This window comes from Pinus tabuliformis, chromosome 4_2, assembly GCF_031772625.1.
Source record: "Pinus tabuliformis cultivar Carrire ecotype Pingquan chromosome 4_2, CPIR1, whole genome shotgun sequence".
Lineage (NCBI taxonomy): Eukaryota > Viridiplantae > Streptophyta > Pinopsida > Pinales > Pinaceae > Pinus > Pinus tabuliformis.
The window spans coordinates 879874468-879892458 of NC_142304.1; the positions used below are offsets into that span (position 1 = coordinate 879874468).

At 37.9% G+C, this 17991-nt stretch overlaps 1 protein-coding gene across 1 annotated transcript in view; it reads left to right on the plus strand.

Annotated features, from left to right (window-relative positions):
- Positions 1-544: 544 nt before the first annotated feature.
- Positions 545-17991, plus strand: part of LOC149172506 (uncharacterized) — a 287733-nt gene continuing 270286 nt past the window's right edge. Inside the window, exon 1 of the mRNA XM_089426345.1 lies at positions 545-1034. Coding sequence (XP_089282471.1) covers positions 1020-1034 — 15 coding nt within the window. The 5' untranslated portion in view covers positions 545-1019. The remainder of the gene's footprint in view (positions 1035-17991) is intronic.

Genomic DNA, 17991 nt, shown 5'->3' on the forward strand with positions numbered 1-17991 from the left:
CTTTTTAACTATATATTATTTTTAAAAATTATAATCACTCGAACAAATCCCAAAAATTCTATTCCCACTACGAAGATATTTCTATCTAATTTTAAAGGAAAATGAATCAAAGAGGATTATTATTCCTTTTACTAACACCCCATGAAAATCCTTGAAACTATGTTTCTAGAGATTTTGGAACTTGGTATTGCAAAAATTTAGGCCGTTCATAAAAAAATAATAATGTTGCATTAAGATTATCACATGCAAGATTTTTAAACGCGTGTACCTATATTAGATATTTTATTAACAGACACGTGCCCCACAAGTTGGCGCGAGCCACTAACCACGGCACCCATCTTCCGTTACACCCAACTAGAGTCGAAGCCTGGTTCCGAATCTAAACACTTCTGCTTCGTAGGTTAGATTGGTAGTTTAAAATGCCATAACAGTGTCCGTTACACCCAACTAGACTCGAACCCTGGTTCAACCCAAACCACATAGTTTAGATTCGTAGTTAAAAATGGCATAACAGTGGCGGTGGATAGTCCTCCGTCGAGATGCTAACGTCGTTGCTCTGGATTTCCTCCGAGATTTAACGGTGACTTTGACGTACGCTGCACGAACGAAGAGGAAAAACCTTTCTTATGCGAGCGGAGAGCAGCCATGGGGACATTTTAGGAGCCCTATCTGCTGTAAGCTTTCCTCATTCTCATAAAAATTGGGTCGATGATTTGCTGATTTCGTAGTATTGCAGCCGTCTAAGGGTCGTGGAACTGTTTCAGGGCTTTTTTTGGAAGTTATTTTGGCTTATCTTAGGGGTAATTTTGATCGGATTGCTCTCGTCTCTTGGAGGCGGCGTTAAGGAGATGTTTTGCACCGATTTTATCTGTGTCGGGTCGATCTTTACTTGAAACGGTATTGATCTTGTCCGCAGGCAGCTGGATTATTGAGCTTATAGCTGGCGGGATACTGGCGATGTGCGGATGAAGCATGTTGTGTCAGCTAGAAAGTATTGAGCATTACACGGTTTTGGCACAATGTTTGAAGCTCATGTAAGTGTCAAAGCATTAATTTCGCCAATTGATATCCCTAGCTGCATCTATAAAGAATAAAATGAATAACTCTGAGATATTTAACTTCGATGATGTTAACAGTATGATAAATTGTAGATCTTTAAGTTGAAACAATGTCGGTGTGGCGTTATTTATATGATAAATTTCCCAAGTTCTGTGAATTGCAGTATATTATATTAGAAATTGCAGGGGATGAGCTTTAGCGTCAGATGAGTTTAAGCTTTACATTGGTTCAGTACAATCGAATCACAATTTCTATACGCCTTGGTACAGTTTCTGCCAAAGCAATGTTGGAGAGAATTTGGCTGCAATCCAGGCATTTGTTCTATCATAAAGCAGCCGATGATGTATTGTTCAAGAGAGTCTCTAACCATCTTATTAAGTTCAAGGCATCCGTCACATTAGGATTAATTAGAATAATACCGGGAGTGGCTTTGCTCTGTTCTCAGTGTTTCTTTTAGTCATAACTTGTCAATAATTCTGACCAATTACACGACACAGCTATTGAAGTATCTTATGACTCAATTTAAGAAACTTAGGGTTGTTTTTGGTGGAACTCTATTTCCAAGGGAATTAAATTAGCTACTTCCAATCTTTAAAGTAGGTAATCAGCTATATTAAGAAATAGAGTAAAATCTCATATTCTGGTCAAGGACTTAATATGAAGTAGCAGATAAATCGGATAAGATTTTAGAATAACTTAGGAAACAGTGAGAAGTGGCCCTTAGTTTGATATATTTTGCCAAATCATCTATATTTAATTAATGGATTAGCATTAGTATTATATATTCAAGTGTCTATATACATGAGACTAGGAATTAGTCATCCATAATCCAACTTAGATTTAACAAATCATGTCTTAGGATTTTTGTTAGAGAGGTTCCCCACATATAAAACTTGAATACTACAAAAGGAAAGATTTATAGTATTAGAATGGATGCAAGCCTACTTATTTCTCTTAGGGTATTTGATGACATCATTCCTTCCTTGTGTGGTGGAAACCGCTTCCAAACCTCTCATTGGAACCTTCTCCAATGTTTCAATGATGCATGATCGTAGTTAATAATGCCTCACAATTGATTGTTGCCCTTTGTCGTACAATGATAGGTACTTGACATAAAATTAGTCTTTGAGGCTTGAGCTCATGACCCCAAGGTAGGTAATAGGGGCCATGCAAAATGGACAACACATTCTTTCTAGTCCAGTTACCAACTTTTCTTTATCATGAAAGGTTTTGAGCGTTGGCAATGGAACCTAGATTAATGCTAACCATACAGTGGAAATATTAAATGGTATATACAGGGACACTGATTCCTTGATTGTGTTCGCAATATTGTCCAATGAATTCAATCATCCTTGTCACACAAATAAGTGAGTCACATATGTAAATTTGGCTTCCATCTAGGCTAAGATCTTAAATTAGACTAAGATAGATTCATTTTAGTTCTGGATTTGTAAAGCATTGAGAAGGATTGAAAAACAATTCAAATGGACATCTCTCGGTGCTTAAGAAATCTCAAGTTAAGATGGATCTATGCTGGTGAGATATATCTATATCTATATCTATATCTATATATATATATATATATATATATATATATATATATATATATATATATATATATATATATATCAGTGTTTTTAAAAACCGGAACCGGTGACCGAACCGGTCCACCTAATGAACCGGTTTACCGACCGGAACCGGTCTAACCGGGACTGGTTTGGTCTAAACGAACCGGTTTTTGAAAAATACATTAAATAATTAATTTTTAATGAAACAAAACTATTTTTAAGATGTAAAACCATGATTCCAAGCCAATAGAGACAAAATATGCAAAGTTTGCTCATTTATATACCATGCAAAGGTGAATATATCAAAATGGCACCGAGTGCAATACATATCATCGACAAAATAGCAAAATACATAAGAAATGAGGCTCTAAATGGCCTATAAAGTCCAAAAACAATGCTGCAAGCTATGAGGCCATTGGCCTACTACAAGTCTACAGTGTACACATGATCAATCATCAAGTCCATCACCACTACTAGACACAGGATCATCATCAGGAGCTACATAGACATCATCTGGTTCAGAGTCTGAGGATGCCTCTGCCTCATCTGCAACATCAGTATCAATGCCACCAATGACAATAGAAGTGGACCTAATGGAAGCACGAGTTTGTCGACCTGCACGACTAGTGCCTTCCATTGGTTCCTTGCCTTTCCTTGATGCCGCTACTGATCCTGGTTCTGATGCCGCCACATAATCTGCCTCATCCTCCGCTAAAGCCATGTCGATATCAAAATCAGCCTCAAACACAGGATCTTCAGTCTCCTCCACCCATTCTGATGTTGGATCAATATCGTCCAACACAATGGGATCTAGATCAGGTGATTTGCTCATCATTTGGTTCCTCCTCAGTCGAAGGTTGTATTGCACAAAAACAAGATCATTTAACCGTTTTTGTTCCAAACGGTTTCTCTTCTTCGTGTGTATGCGCTCAAAAACAAACCAATTGCGCTCACAACCTGAAGCACTGCAAGTTTGACTGAGGACTCTAATTGCAAACCTTTGCAATTGAGGACACTGGCCACCAAATGACTCCCACCAATGTGTTGCAAAGAAAAAGACAATAATTAGTAACTTAGTTTATAATTTGAATTGTAAAGAACGTAAACAATTTTAACTTGAAATGAAAAACAAAATGGAAATTGGAATTGCTTACCTGGTTGGTCCACATCTCTTGCCATCTTTGCCAAGTTTTTGCCAAAAGTACCACTTGCTTGATTGAAAATAGTAAGCTGTCTATGTATATCCAACTGGTCTACATGGTTAGGGACCATGCGCTCCAAGCAATCAATCAATCCAGCTCTGACCTCCCCATCATGCTGATCTCCTAGCCGATTTTTATAGTGATACCTTGGGTTCAAAAAATACCCGGCTGCATGTATAGGACGATGGAGTTGATTGTTCCATCTGTTATCAATGATCTCCCATATACGGCCATATTTAGCTAACCTGTCATTGTAAGCTGCCCGTATCTGCTCCTTTGCCTGATCCATAGCTTCATAAATGTAGCCCATGGCCAATCTTTCCCCATCCACCAACCTTAGCACCTTAACAAGGGGCTTGGTAATTTTCACAAGCTCTACAGACCTTTTCCAAAAATAAGTGTCTAACACTTTCTTTTTGGTGTCTTTTCCATCTGGTCTACGAGCCCACCGAGATTCAGACCATTCATCAGAGGAAAACATTTTCTGCAAGTTTCTATGTTGACCATTGAGACATTGCAACGTGAGGAAGTGAGTTGCAAATCTCGTAATTGCAGGCCTAACAAGCTCTTTGCCTCCAGTGTGTTTCCTCATTAGGCTCAATACCCATGAGTGGTTGTAAATGTATTTTGTAATGCACTTGGCATGCTCTACAGTGTTTTTTACCCACTCCACCTTGCCTATATCCTCAAGCATGAGGTCTATGCAATGTGCAGCACATGGAGTCCAAAATATGGTCTTATATTTGGCCTCAAGCATCTTTCCAGCAAGAACATAGTTTGAGGCATTATCAGTGATGACCTGCACACATAGTTTTAAAAACCGGCCACAAAAACCGGTAACCGGTCTAACCGGCCGGTTGGAGGCCTGGCCGGTCCGAACCGGCCTAACAAACCCGGTTTATTACCTTATGTGCCCAAAAACAGGCCCTAACCGGTCAAAACCGGCCGGTTTGTAGCAAACCGGCCGGTTCCGTCCTAAACCGGCCGGTTTATGGACAGTTTGGTTTTGAATCTGTATGCAGGCTATTGAAGGCATTCCTGAGGCTGAATCAAACCTTAATCTGCGCAACAGTATGTAGACAAGGCTAAAGTCCGAGCTGAGGCATTCCTTGATTAGCTTACTAATTATCCTTGGTTCGAGTTTAACCTGAAACTTCTTTCACATAAGATCTGGAGAAAGGTTTGATTGTTTGTCATTGATTTTGCCGTTGATCTGAAGCTTGTGATCAGACCTAGATCAAGCTCACTTCAAGCCTCCACACCAGTTGCAAATTCTCTGAAATGTTTGCAGTGAATCAAGATCAAACAATGGTTAATTTTTGCAAGGAACAACAGTACATTGTGGTGGATTGTCCTTGTTAGACATATTCAGTCCTTTCTAGAAACTAAACTGAAGCAAAATTCCGTGGCATCATTGAAGAAGAATTTGTGATCCTTGAAGTTTGAGGTACAATACTCCTGAGATCATTTAAAAATCATATTGAAATTGTACTTGTGGGTGAGGTCATGAAGTGCAACATTGATGAATCCTCTGGATGTTTTGACAAGCCCAAACTTGTGACCAAAAAGCTGCAGCAAATTCCCTTCAGATCTGTGATATAAATAGTTGGTCACTGTAGGACAAGTTCCTTGATCAGATTCACCTCTAGGAGTGAAGTAGAAGGGCATATGTATCAGCATTGATAATCAATATTGATTGATATCTTCAGGATACTTTCATCAGTAACATCTATGATTCCAGCAATGGTCTGAGTCTAAACATCAAGCTAATTTTCTATCTATGATCCTTGGCTGGTAGTTAACATGACTAAGTATGCAGAGTTTCTAATATTGCAAGGGTTTGTGTATTAACCTTCATTGATGCCATATTACTGTGCCAGCCATTTATGGATGTTAGCTAAGATGATCACAGTGACATGTATTATTGAGTTTATTGGCAAGCTTGTTAAGACAGAATATGCTCGTTAGATTCTAATGATGATGTTGAATTGATGGGCTAGTTGTTACACTGCTTGATGTTATTAATGAGTAGAAGTTTCTTATTGTTGAATACCTAATCACTGTCAAGAATCTACTAGGGTTTTCATATGTTGATCAGATTTGAAGTCTATGGCAATGGAAATATCATCTCATTGATCAAAGTTGCAAGATACGACTAAGACTGCTAAGCTGGGTTGATCGTGTGGTTGGACAAAGTGCAGCTGAGGCCTGCAACTAAGTTTTGACAGTGACATACAATTGTTGGGAAAAGACAGAGTTTGTTGATGGTCTGTATCAGTCTCCAGTGTGTGTTTGTTTGGCTTAGTGCACATGATGATATGTACCTTCAGCAGAACTATTGAGGTGCTAGGGTTTCATGCTTGATGTTGTTGTAGCAGAGTTATAGTTGAGCTGTTGGTATATAAATGAGCAAACTTTGCATATTTTGTCTCTATTGGCTTGGAATCATGGTTTTACATCTTAAAAATAGTTTTGTTTCATTAAAAATTAATTATTTAATGTATTTTTTAAAAACCGGTTCGTTTAGACCAAACCAGTCCCGGTTAGACCGGTTCCGGTCGGTAAACCGGTTCATTAGGTGGACCGGTCCGGTCACCGGTTCCGGTTTTAAAAACACTGCCTGCACAACATGCTGCTCCCCAACTTCCTGAATAATGTTATCCAAAAGCTCAAATAGAAGGCTTGCATCCTTTACCCTATCAGATGCATCAACTCATTTCAAAAACATGGTTCCTTGAGGGCAAGAAACAAGGAAATTAATGATAGTGCGGTTCTTTCCATCGGTCCATCCATCTGACATAATGGAACAACCTGTTTTGACCCATGACTCTTTAAACTCAACCAAATACTCATCAATGGAAGATATCTCTTTTTGCAAAAGAGCTCCCCTCAAGTCATGCATACTAGGGCCTTTGAAGCCCTTTCCTGCAGCTATAACAGAGTCCCACATAGCTTGGTAATAAGGTGAGCGAGCAGCATTAAATGGGATATCTGAATCATACCACCATCTAGCAATGTATTGGTGAGAAGTTTCTTTGCATTGTTTTTTCCAATGCTGATCCAAAGTGGGTTGAGAACTTGGCTGGGAGGAAGTGGGATTAGATTTAGAAGAGGCAATGGTGGCAAAAGATGAGAAATAACTTTGGATGTTTGGTCTCTTTGTTCCTTTTGATGGTTGGCCAACTCCAACAGAAGGATGAACATAGTGAAAGGGGTCATTGGTGGAAGGGATAGAAGTGGAGTCTTGAATCTCATAATCATCATACCCACTCTGTTTCAAAACATTCATGGTTTCCATTAATTCCCTCTTCCTTGCAATTTCATCTTGGATGGCCTTCTCCCTAGCCTTATCCTCATAAATTTTTTCAAGCTTGGCAATGTATTCTGCCCTAATAGGACCTAACAGTTCTTTTGGTGCATCACATGGCTTTACTTGGCCTCTTACCCCAGCCAAGTGTTGTTTCAACCTAAGAATACCCCCACCTCCAATAGATTTATGGCATAATTTGCATATCATTTTTCCCTCAATTACATCACAATGAATCCATGCACTGTCCTTTCCTTTTGGAGCCATGTTTGCTTGAAATAATAACAATTTGCAAATAAATCTGCCATTTAAAAAAAAAATTGCAGCTAAGGAACATGGAAAACCAATGATAAATGTAGGAAAAAAATGCACATGCAAGCTACAAAATTTGATAGCATAGAGCTAGAGAGTTCATAGGCTTAGCATAGATGATAGATCATTGAAGTGAGAAGTTTATAGCACAAAAAAAATAATTCATGGACAGCAGACTCAAATGAGGAATTATCAAGTGCAAATCCTTACCTGGAAATGCAAAGTAGCTCCCTTAGCCTCCTCTTGATGATGGCAACTCCACTGACAGCTACACACTATCTCCAAAATAGCTCCAACTCCAACTCCAAGATGACTACTTCAGCAAAAACTCCACACTCTCCAAGCTCACAAACAAACTCACAAACACTCCAAATCAGTTGTGTGAGACAAATGAGAGTGAGAGGGGTGTCTTATAGCAAGTGTGAGGGTGTTTTTGGAGGGAAAATACCTTTCCCTCACCCCCAAAACCCCTAAACCGCCCTCATTTCCAAAACCGCTGCGCTTTTTTGGTTTTACCGGCGGCCTGTCCATAAACCGGCCGGTTTAGGACGGAACCGGCCGGTTTGCTATAAACCGGCCGGTTCCGCCCTAAACCGGCCGGTTTGCTATAAACCGGCCGGTTCCGCCCTAAACCGGCCGGTTTTTACCGGTTAGGGCCTTTTTTTGGGCACGAGGGGGTCTAAACCGGGTTAGAAGGGCCGGTTCGGACCGGCCAGGCTTCCAACCGGCCGGTTAGGCCGGTAACCGGTTTTTTCCACCGGTTTTTAAAACTATGATATATATATATATATATCGTTGTTATAGAAATACTACTAGGAATGGTGGTAAATAAAATTGCTTCATATTCCTCTTCCATTAATAGTGGACACAATTTTGTTTTTATATCATGCCAAATATATCCTATTGTGCACAGAGACTCGTCCCCGCTAAAAAAATCTCTTGAACCTGAAGTTTCGGGGACTTTTACAGGGGTTGGGAACGTTCTCAATTTTTTGGGGTCATCATCGGGGACTTGGGGACATCCAAGTCATTCCCAACCTGTCCTCGGCAAATCTTGGGGACTTTTTGGGCACCATTTCATCGTCCACAAGGAAAAAATGATATGTTTGACATGATTTTGACTGGGTAATGGATAAAAATAAACTTTTTGGAGAAGTTTTTTCGCCATTGTCAACATCTTAAAATGCCACAAACTTCTTCTACAATACTTTCTGCACAACCTTCAACGTCTCCTTCGAACTTGTGCGTCATGATATTTCACTCAAATCTTCATAAGCGGTTACCTAAACATGGCTAAGCATAATTCAAGTTTGAGACTATCTTACTATATTCTCACCATTGTCAATTCCATAAAGTGCACCTAACCACATGTCATTGAGATTCATAGAGACATCCTCCATATTTGAAAATTTTGACTTTGAAGTCAATGCGTAGTTTTGAAATTAGATGGCATCCTGATGATGCATACATGTAACTGTGTCTGTGGTATAGTAATTGTATTGTGTTGCAGTGGTCTTATGGGACTCTATTCCTTCTTGCCTGTGTACCAAATTTTTCTCTACACTATGAAAAAATAGCAACAATATGTAAACACTCAATGCCCCACATATTCTTTGAAGCATCCAAATACTAAATCTCTGAAGCATCCAAGTATGAAAGACTGTAAATCCCTGTGTAGAATGGCTCTATTTCTAAAATATTTCCTTAGAGCCTCCATTCTTTGTTTTTTAGGTTCAAACAAACAAAACGAGGAGAAATATTCTAGTCTTGTTTACAAACCAACAAACAATGTCCATGATATTTAGACTTTTCTTTTCCCCATTCTACATTCCTGCCACATAGCAAAGCTACTTGACACTATAAGAAGTTAAAACAAAGTGATCAACATACTTGGCCTACAACGGATTGTTTCGTCTTTGCAGTACTCCTTGAAAATGAGTAGTATATTTAAAGCCAAACTCTCACTTTGCCATGGAATCATAAATTTGATCATCTTTATTATGGTTGATAAGCCATTGGTGTTGAAGAATGTATCTAGTGTTGGTCTTCATAATTGTATTTGAGTCATGATGCAATGTATTTGTCAAAAGAAAAGAAAACTAATTTTTTATTAAGAAAAGATTGACTTATTAAAGCATGGGTTTCATGCTTGGGTCGATGGTCCATAGGTCATAGCATCCATTGTGTGCTTTAGGATTCTTTTTATTAAGTCAAAGTCAAAGAAAGAAAGTTGTTTTGTGTTAAAAAGATTCCTCCACCAAGTCAGCGCCCTCTCCTACAAGACAACCACCTCTCCCACATGTCACCCTACTACAACTGAAGTTTAAAAATTGAAAAGTTGACTTCTACTATTGTTCATGTCGACCTATTAAAGGACACTCCCACAACTATATATAGGAGTGAACTCGACCCCTTAGAGGAGGACGTAACAACAAGATTGATTTGTAGTTGGAACATAAACATAAGGCAATGCGAAGGTCTAGAAGAAAAGTTTGTCAAGCCATTATGATGATTTTCTGGCAAATTAATTATTTTGGAGCTAGTTACAAGAACCAAAAAATTGCAGGAACCGAGAACATTAGTTGCAAATATCGAATTGTTGCAAGAATAATGTATGACTATTGCAGGGGTCAAACATACTAAGTTGCAGAGGCCAAGAATAACAATTGCAAGATGAAAGAATGAGATTACAAAAGTTGCAAGAAGGAAGAAACTAAGTTCTAATTGGGGCTGAGTTGGTGAATGGAATAAGTTTTTGGTCAAGGGGTCAAGTTTGTCTTAATATGATTTAATCTACTAGAGAAAGGGTTGACTGGGTTTTCCCCTTCATAGGGGTTTTTCCCTAGCCTTGTGCCTACACCTTGTGTCCCTTGTGGTGATCTTCATTGTTTGGCATTTGTCTTGATGAAGGGAACATAATAAATTGAAAGAAGAACTAATAAGAAGAAAAGAGCAATCACAAGAAAATGTCAAAGTCTATAAGAGAAATCTACCTAAAGAACCTAATCCATATGATGCCCAAGATTACTCAACATGGTATCAGAGCTTGGTTCACTTAAGGGTAGTAGGAAGGTCACTTGAGTTTCAAATTTGGCAAGGAAAATAGTCATCCAAGACCGAGCTCCTAGAGGAAAGAAGTTTTGAATTCTGGGCATGATCACAAGCCCTAGTTACAATGATTAGGACAGGAAGAGCAAGGTTTGTTGAAGAGCATGTAAGCCCTATTTTGGAGGACCGAGAGGCTAGGCCGAGTATCCTAATAAGAAGAGTGAGGTACTAGAGCAAGTATTTAAGGCCTGTAAGTGTCATCAAAATCCGAACTATGTATTATTCTCTGTGGTTAAGGCTACAAACCTAAGCTTTTTGGACAAAAGATATAAGAAGCAAAGACATTTCTTTTCAGATCCAAGAAGATTAGATCCATAACCTGACTAAGGCCGAAAAATTTAAAAGGAGGAGCAATGTTTGGTATAAAGTCTGTGATTGCCATTCTGTAAAGTGATTGAATTACAAAAGTATCTTTAATCAAAGATAGTCCTTGGTGACCAACAAAGAAAAGGGGAATCTAGACCAAGTTAAAAACATTATAGAAGTCGCTACCAACATATGCCTGAAACCCTTACAGTAAAAGGGATGATCATCTATGCATATAAATAAAATTTGAAACATTAAAGCCAACTTAGAAGAACATGTCTTGAAGTCCATGCTACAAATTAAGACCTAGCTGAGTCTCTTATGAAAAGGAATAAACCTTTGTGTAAAATATAGATCTGAAAGAGTCTCAAAAGGATCCGAAGTCCCATGCAACAAAAATTATATAGACATCAGCCTAAACAAGGATTGTGGCAATGGTGACACACTAAAGAAGATCAAGTTCACATCTTTTGAAGAGTTTTGAAATGCCATGAAGGACCTACTCCATTATTGAAGATAGAGGAAAGAAGATTCCGTATACCTATAGCAACTTTCACATTGTAACCAAAAGATCGAAAAGAATAGTAAAATTACTTAGGGAAATCTTTGAAGCATCTTGACACTTTAAAGAATTTTTTGCAAGAGAAAGCATAAGGCATTTTTGTGGTCCTTATCTCCCAACTAAATATTGATATTACTTTTCATGTTTTAGTTATCTAACAATTTGTCTTCAGTTTGCTAGAAAAGGGGAACAAGCTCAATGGAACTTCAAAGTCAAAGGTACATAATCATGAGGTATGTATGATAGATTTGTTAAGGGTCTAACATGATATATTTTAGGGTTAGCTGCTTATATGGTTCTAGGGTTTGTTATCTTCATTATCAAAAGTTGTTGATATTGGTATTGATATCTATGACTGTAAATCCTAGGTGGCACATGAAAACCCTAGTCATATAGAAATCCTAACCCTAATCACTCATTACTACTTCTAGGATTTGTAGGTAATCTAGGGTGTCGAGGAAACCCTAGTGTTAATTGAAGGAGAAGATGATTTGATTTTTGCTAGATCTAGGATTTGTACTTGGGAACCCTAGGATTCCATCCTCTATTAAACCCTAGATTGACAAATTGACATCATGCTTTTGGTATCGCATATTGTGCTTTGTTTTATTTGTCAATAAGTATTGCAGGTATAAATATTATGGCTAAATTAAAAAAGAAGCACTTCAAGGAAAATCTACAAGGTTTGTAAAAGAAGCAACTCAAGGTATGTCCAAGTCCATCAGATTGTGTAGCTAAACTTCTTCATTAAAAGATACAATCATTTTAAAATTTGCTTTGTATGACTAACTCTCTTATGCCTAGGGTCTTGTATCATAAAGATTCTTGTTAGGGTGATTAATCATTAGATTGAATCTACCCTTATTATATTATCTCTTGTTTGGTCATTTTGGTGAAACCCTAACCTTTAGGGTTCACTGTAAAACTCTAGCTTCTTAATGCTTAGGGTATGTTGTAATAAAACCTTAACCTACTTAAGGTTTGATGTTAAAGAATATAACTCATGATGAAATCCTAGTATCTCGATGTTTAAAGTTTTGATTGTATAAAACCCTAGTCTTTTAGAGTTTGATATTGATATTTAGAACTTGTAATGAAACCTTAGATTTTTAGGGTTTGTTGAATTAGGGTTTAAGGTTTATGACCAAAACCCTTGTAATAGTTAAAGTGAAGTCCTTGGAATGATACCCTAGGTTTATAAGTTTTTGCATAATTGAAACCCTAGTCTGGTAAAACTGTTGAAGTTTGATGTGTGTATCTAGGGATTAGGGATTTCGATAAAAACCCTAGTTAGAGATTGATATAAGAATGAATCCCTAGATATGAAATATGTCAACTTGATTGTTAATTAATGAAATCTAGGGTGTGTGATAAAACCCTAGTAGAATTCGACAAAGTTCTAGGACATAATATTGAAGATGTAAAATGCTATGATTGATTTGCTAACTTGTTTCAGTTGATGATATCAAGGCTTTAAGTCTCAATGATGGAATCTAGGGTTTATGACAAAAACCCTAGCAAGTTGTTGAAGTCCAAAAGATATTTGTAGGTACATAGTCTTCAAAGATGATGGAGATGTTTACCTCGTATTTGATGATAATTTAATGAGGATGTTGAACATGATGGAAAGAGGGAGCTGTGATAACCTTGATGACATTAAAGTTTACATTAAAGTTTGATAGATGACCTTGTTGCCATAATAAAGTTTAGGAAGGTCTAAAATTCTTCGATAATTTGTTGATGAAAAAGGAAGAACTTGTGTGAAGAATCAGATAGTTTATGGACTTGTACCCTTGTTATCTCCCTAGTTGAGAGGGAGCCTGAAGAGAATTGAATGACTTGATGAAAAGGCCTTGAGGATGTTTGAGATCGGAGAATAGTTGAAGCACTACTAATGGTTATTTGTGATTGATAAAGTTGTGAACTAGACTTGGATGAAGTGCTGAGATTGAGTTGGGTGTTGCCGAAGAAGTTAAAGAAGAAAGCTTCTGACGAGTTGTATTTTGGATAGTTTAATGATGATCTAAGCAATATCAGAATGATTAAGGACCCTGAAGGTCTGTTAAATATATATAGTGAAAGTTTATTACTAATTGGTATTGTGTTTGTGCAGATCTCTCCATAAAAAGGTTGAATGTTCGAAGCATGCTTGGACTAGATGATATATCTGGTTTAGTTGATAAGGAGAGGTGAAGCATCTTGGGGCAGCGAGATGCTTGGTAGGACATTTGGCTGACTTGTGACGATGTATAGATCCCGAAGTAGGGAGGGTGGCTTTAGTCATGGAGCTCCGACCTTGGATACGCACCTAGATCCTTGGGTTGGTGTTAGAGTGGAAGCCTGATGGTACATAGAGTGGTTGAAGCTTGGAACAAACCTTAGTCCCACCCGGTTAGATACCATGGTCAAGTATCTAATTTGAAAGCATTGCAGTGTTGTATTACTCTTTATCTTTGTAGATCATATCATTTTGAGTTCATCCTTCTACCTATATGTATATGTATAAATTATGAATACCTACCTAGTTAAGGGGGAGTGTTGAAGAATATAACTAGTGTCGGTCTTCACAATTGTATTTGAGTCATGATATAATGTATTTGTCAAAAGAAAAGAAAAATAAGTTTTTATTAAGAAAACATTAAAGCATGGGTTTCATGCTTGGGTCATGGCTCAATCAAGGGCAGCAGGGAAGGGGCAAAGGAAGGGGAAGAATGTCCCCATTGGAGATGCCTTTGCTATTTCAATTTCGTTAGGGTCTTCAAATGTTCCCTCTATTGCAAGTGGGACTGCAACAACAACTTCAAATGTTGAGGGAAGACAACAACGTCAAGATAGAAAACATCCCTTGTGGAAATATGTCACAAGAGAGCAAGTGCCAGACAACAAGATGAAGGGAGGAGGCAATGTTGATTGGAAATGCACCTATTGCAACAATCATTTCATGAGGACATATTTCCGTGTGAAAGCTCATTTGTTGGTTTTACCTAGTTGTGGAATTGCAACTTGTACAAAGATGTCTTTAGCAAAGAGGAAAGAACTGGAAAGAGAGGCCAATGTTGTTATGGCAAATGTGGCTGCAAAATCTAAAAAAAAACAAGAATGATGACCCCCTTCCATTCTTGAGGAAAAGCAACAACAAATTCCCATTTGAGAGTTCTGTAGGGGGACAAGCAGCAAAAAGAAAGGCAATTGCACTTGGTCCAATGGACAAGATTTCTCAGAAAGAGAAATGGGAAGAGCTTGATCTCCCATTGCCTTTTTTCTCTATTAGAAATTCGTATCCTTTAATGTTGCATGCTCACCTCTATTTATTGAGATGTGCCAAGCTCTAACTCAAGGGACTCCATTAGGGTATGTGCCTCCTGGGTCAGAGAAGGTTAGAACCACATTGTTGATGAAGGCAAAAAAAGAGGTGGACAAAATGCTTGAGCCTATTAAATCAGCATGGCCAACATTTGGTGTTAGCATTGTTTTTTATGGATGGACATATCCAACATGACACTCTCATCAACTTCATGGTGTCTTCCTTGAATGGTCCAGTTTTCTTGAAATTAGTGGATGCACTTGGACAATACAAGGATGCACAATATACGGGTGAGTTGTTTATTAAAGTTATTGAAGATGTAGGTGTTGATTCTTGTGTGCAAATCATTACAGATAATGCACATGTTTACAAGGCTACTGGCATGATTGTGGAAGCTAAATATCCGCAAGTGTTTTGGACACCTTGCATTGTCCATTCATTGAACTTAGCACTTCAATCTATTGCTTCTGATGTGCTTTGGATTGGAAGCATTATTGAGGATGCACGACATATTCGCAACTTTGTACAAAATCATACAAATTCCCTCACTATGTATAAGGAGCACACCAATCTATCATTGTTGAAGTTGCGAGAAAGAAGAAACTAAGTTCTAATTGGGGCTGATTTGGTGGATGGAATAAGTCTGTGGTCAAAGTGTCAAGTTTGTCTCGATATGATTTAATGCACTAGAGAAAGAGTTGACTAGGTTTTCCCCTTCGTAGGGGTTTTGCCCTGGCTTTGTGCCCCTTGTGGTGATCTTCATTGTTTGGCATTTGTCTTGATGAAAGGAACATAATAAATTGAAAGAACTAATAAGAAGAAAAGAGCAATCACAAGAAAATGTCAAAGTCTAAGAGAAATCTACCTAAAGAACCTAATCCATATGATGCCCTAGATTTCTCAACAGTTGGCCCAATTGTTTTAAGATTTCATTATATTTACTATGGCTAGTGTTGAGCACTCAAGTGTCAACTACTGTATAGCAGAGACCATTTCAGCACAGTCAAAATTTTGTTAGAATTCATCATCATCTTACAACTTCTGGTCTTTAGTTGTAATCCAAATTCTGCAGCCTTGTGGGCCATTATGTAAAAATGATTTTAGTATGCTATAAAGCCATGTAACACATCCCGGTAAGCTTATGATTTTTACTAGAGAGTGACACTCTAAGAAATTTTTTTCCTTAGCTAATTATTTATGTTTTCCAGACATTAAATAACTAGTTAAGTTTTTCTCCCACACATCCCCCAAAGCTAGAGTGGGGCTCGATAATGAAGTCTTAAGTGAGTCCTAATGTATAGAGTCGATGTATAATGTCATACTAGATCATGTCTAAAGTCTCGCAGAATTTGGTTGTGTCTAGAGGTCAGTTTTTAATTGTTAAAATTCCCCTTTTGAATGGGATTTCATGTAATATTTGATGTAAAAGATGTAAAAAGTGTTGTCTATAGAAGTTCTAGGGGGTGTGAGTACTTAAAATTACATCCTAACCCCTAAACTTTATCTTTAGACACACTTTGAGGGTAAAAAAATGTGTCTAAACCCCTCTAGAGTCATTATTTTTATTTTCTGGCAAAAATTGGCAAAATAATTAGTGGGAAAATGGTTAGAAAATTAAAATGGGAGAAAAAAACAAAATTCTCTGCAAGTGAAAAATATTTAAAAAAGTGTTGTGGACTTTCCCAAGGAAGGAATCAAGGAAAAAAATTGAAGAATCTCCACAATTTAAGTGAAGGAAAATTCCAAAAAATTCGTTGGCCCAAGAAAAAATTTTCTAAAGGAAAATCGATTTTTTTGGGCCAAAGTGGTTAAATTGAAAGAGGAATTTTCGAGAAAAGAAATTGAAATTATTTTTTGGTACATCTGTTGAGAAATCAATAGGGCTACTGTTGAAAAATGTGTAACAAGGTTTGATCTTCATAAGTATGAAATGTATTTTTGGTTCTTGTAAATTATGAAATGAAAGAAAATTATTATTATTATTTTTGCAGCATGGGTTTCATGCTCAAGGTATTTTATTTTATAGATCAAGCACCCTTTGAGTGCTTCTAGGGTTTGTCTTAGGTCATGAAGTAAAAAGGTCATTGTCATAAGTTGAAGACCCCACTGTGCACATTGTAACCTAAGACGCTGGATTCATCCCCTTGTCCCCTCGTGTCCTGAATTGGGCGAATTGGACACGTTTCGATTAGATTCATGTCCTTCTGATTGTGTCCAATCGTGTCTTGATTCTGGGACACAAATCCCGAAAAAGGGACTCCCGCACGATGTTAAAAGGCCGATTTGGCCATTCTATTTGCACATTTACCTTTTGGGTTGGTTGTGGGTGTGTGAGAGCAAAGAGCAAAGGGTGTGGGAGCATTTTGAAGGAGATTCAAGCAACAAGTAAGTGCATTTTCTCTCTATTTTTTTTGCATCTTATTACAACAGTTTGTATGTGCATTTCTTTTACAAATTTGTGCATTTTTTGTTTATTTTTTTACAGCATTCATGGCTCAATCAAGGGCAGCAGGGAAGGGGCAAAGGAAGGGGAAGAATGTCCCCATTGGAGATGCCCCTCTTGTTCCAATTTCGTTAGGGTCTTCAAGTGTTCCCTCTATTGCAAGTGGGACTGTAACAATAACTTCAAATGTTGAGGGAAGACAAGAACCTCAAGATAGCAAATATCCCTTGTGGAAATATGTCACAAGAGAGCAAGTACCAGACAACAAGATGAAGGGAGGAGGCAATGTTGATTGGAAATGCACCTATTGCGACAATCATTTCATCAGCAAATATTTTCGTGTGAAAGCTCATTTGTTGGCTCTACCAAGTTGTGGAATTGCAGCTTGTACAAAGGTGTCTTTAGCAAAGAGGAAAGAAATGGAAAGAGAGGCCAATGTTGGTATGGCAAATGTGGCTTCAAAATCTTAAAAAAACAAGAATGATGACCCCCTTCCATTCTTGAGGAAAAGAAACAACAAATTCCCATTTGAGAGTTCTGTAGGGGGACAAGCAGCAAAAAGAAAGGCAATTGCACTTGGTCCAATGGACAAGATTTTTCAGAAAGAGAAATGGGAAGAGCTTGATCTCACCATTGCCTTTTTTCTCTATCAGAAATTCGTATCCTTTAATGTTGCATGCTCACCTCTATTTATTGAGATGTGACAAGCTCTAACTCAAGGGGCTCCATCAAGGTATGTGCCTCCTGGGTTAGAGAAGCTTAGAACCACATTGTTGATGAAGGCAAAAAAAGAGGTGGACAAAATGCTTGAGCCTATTAA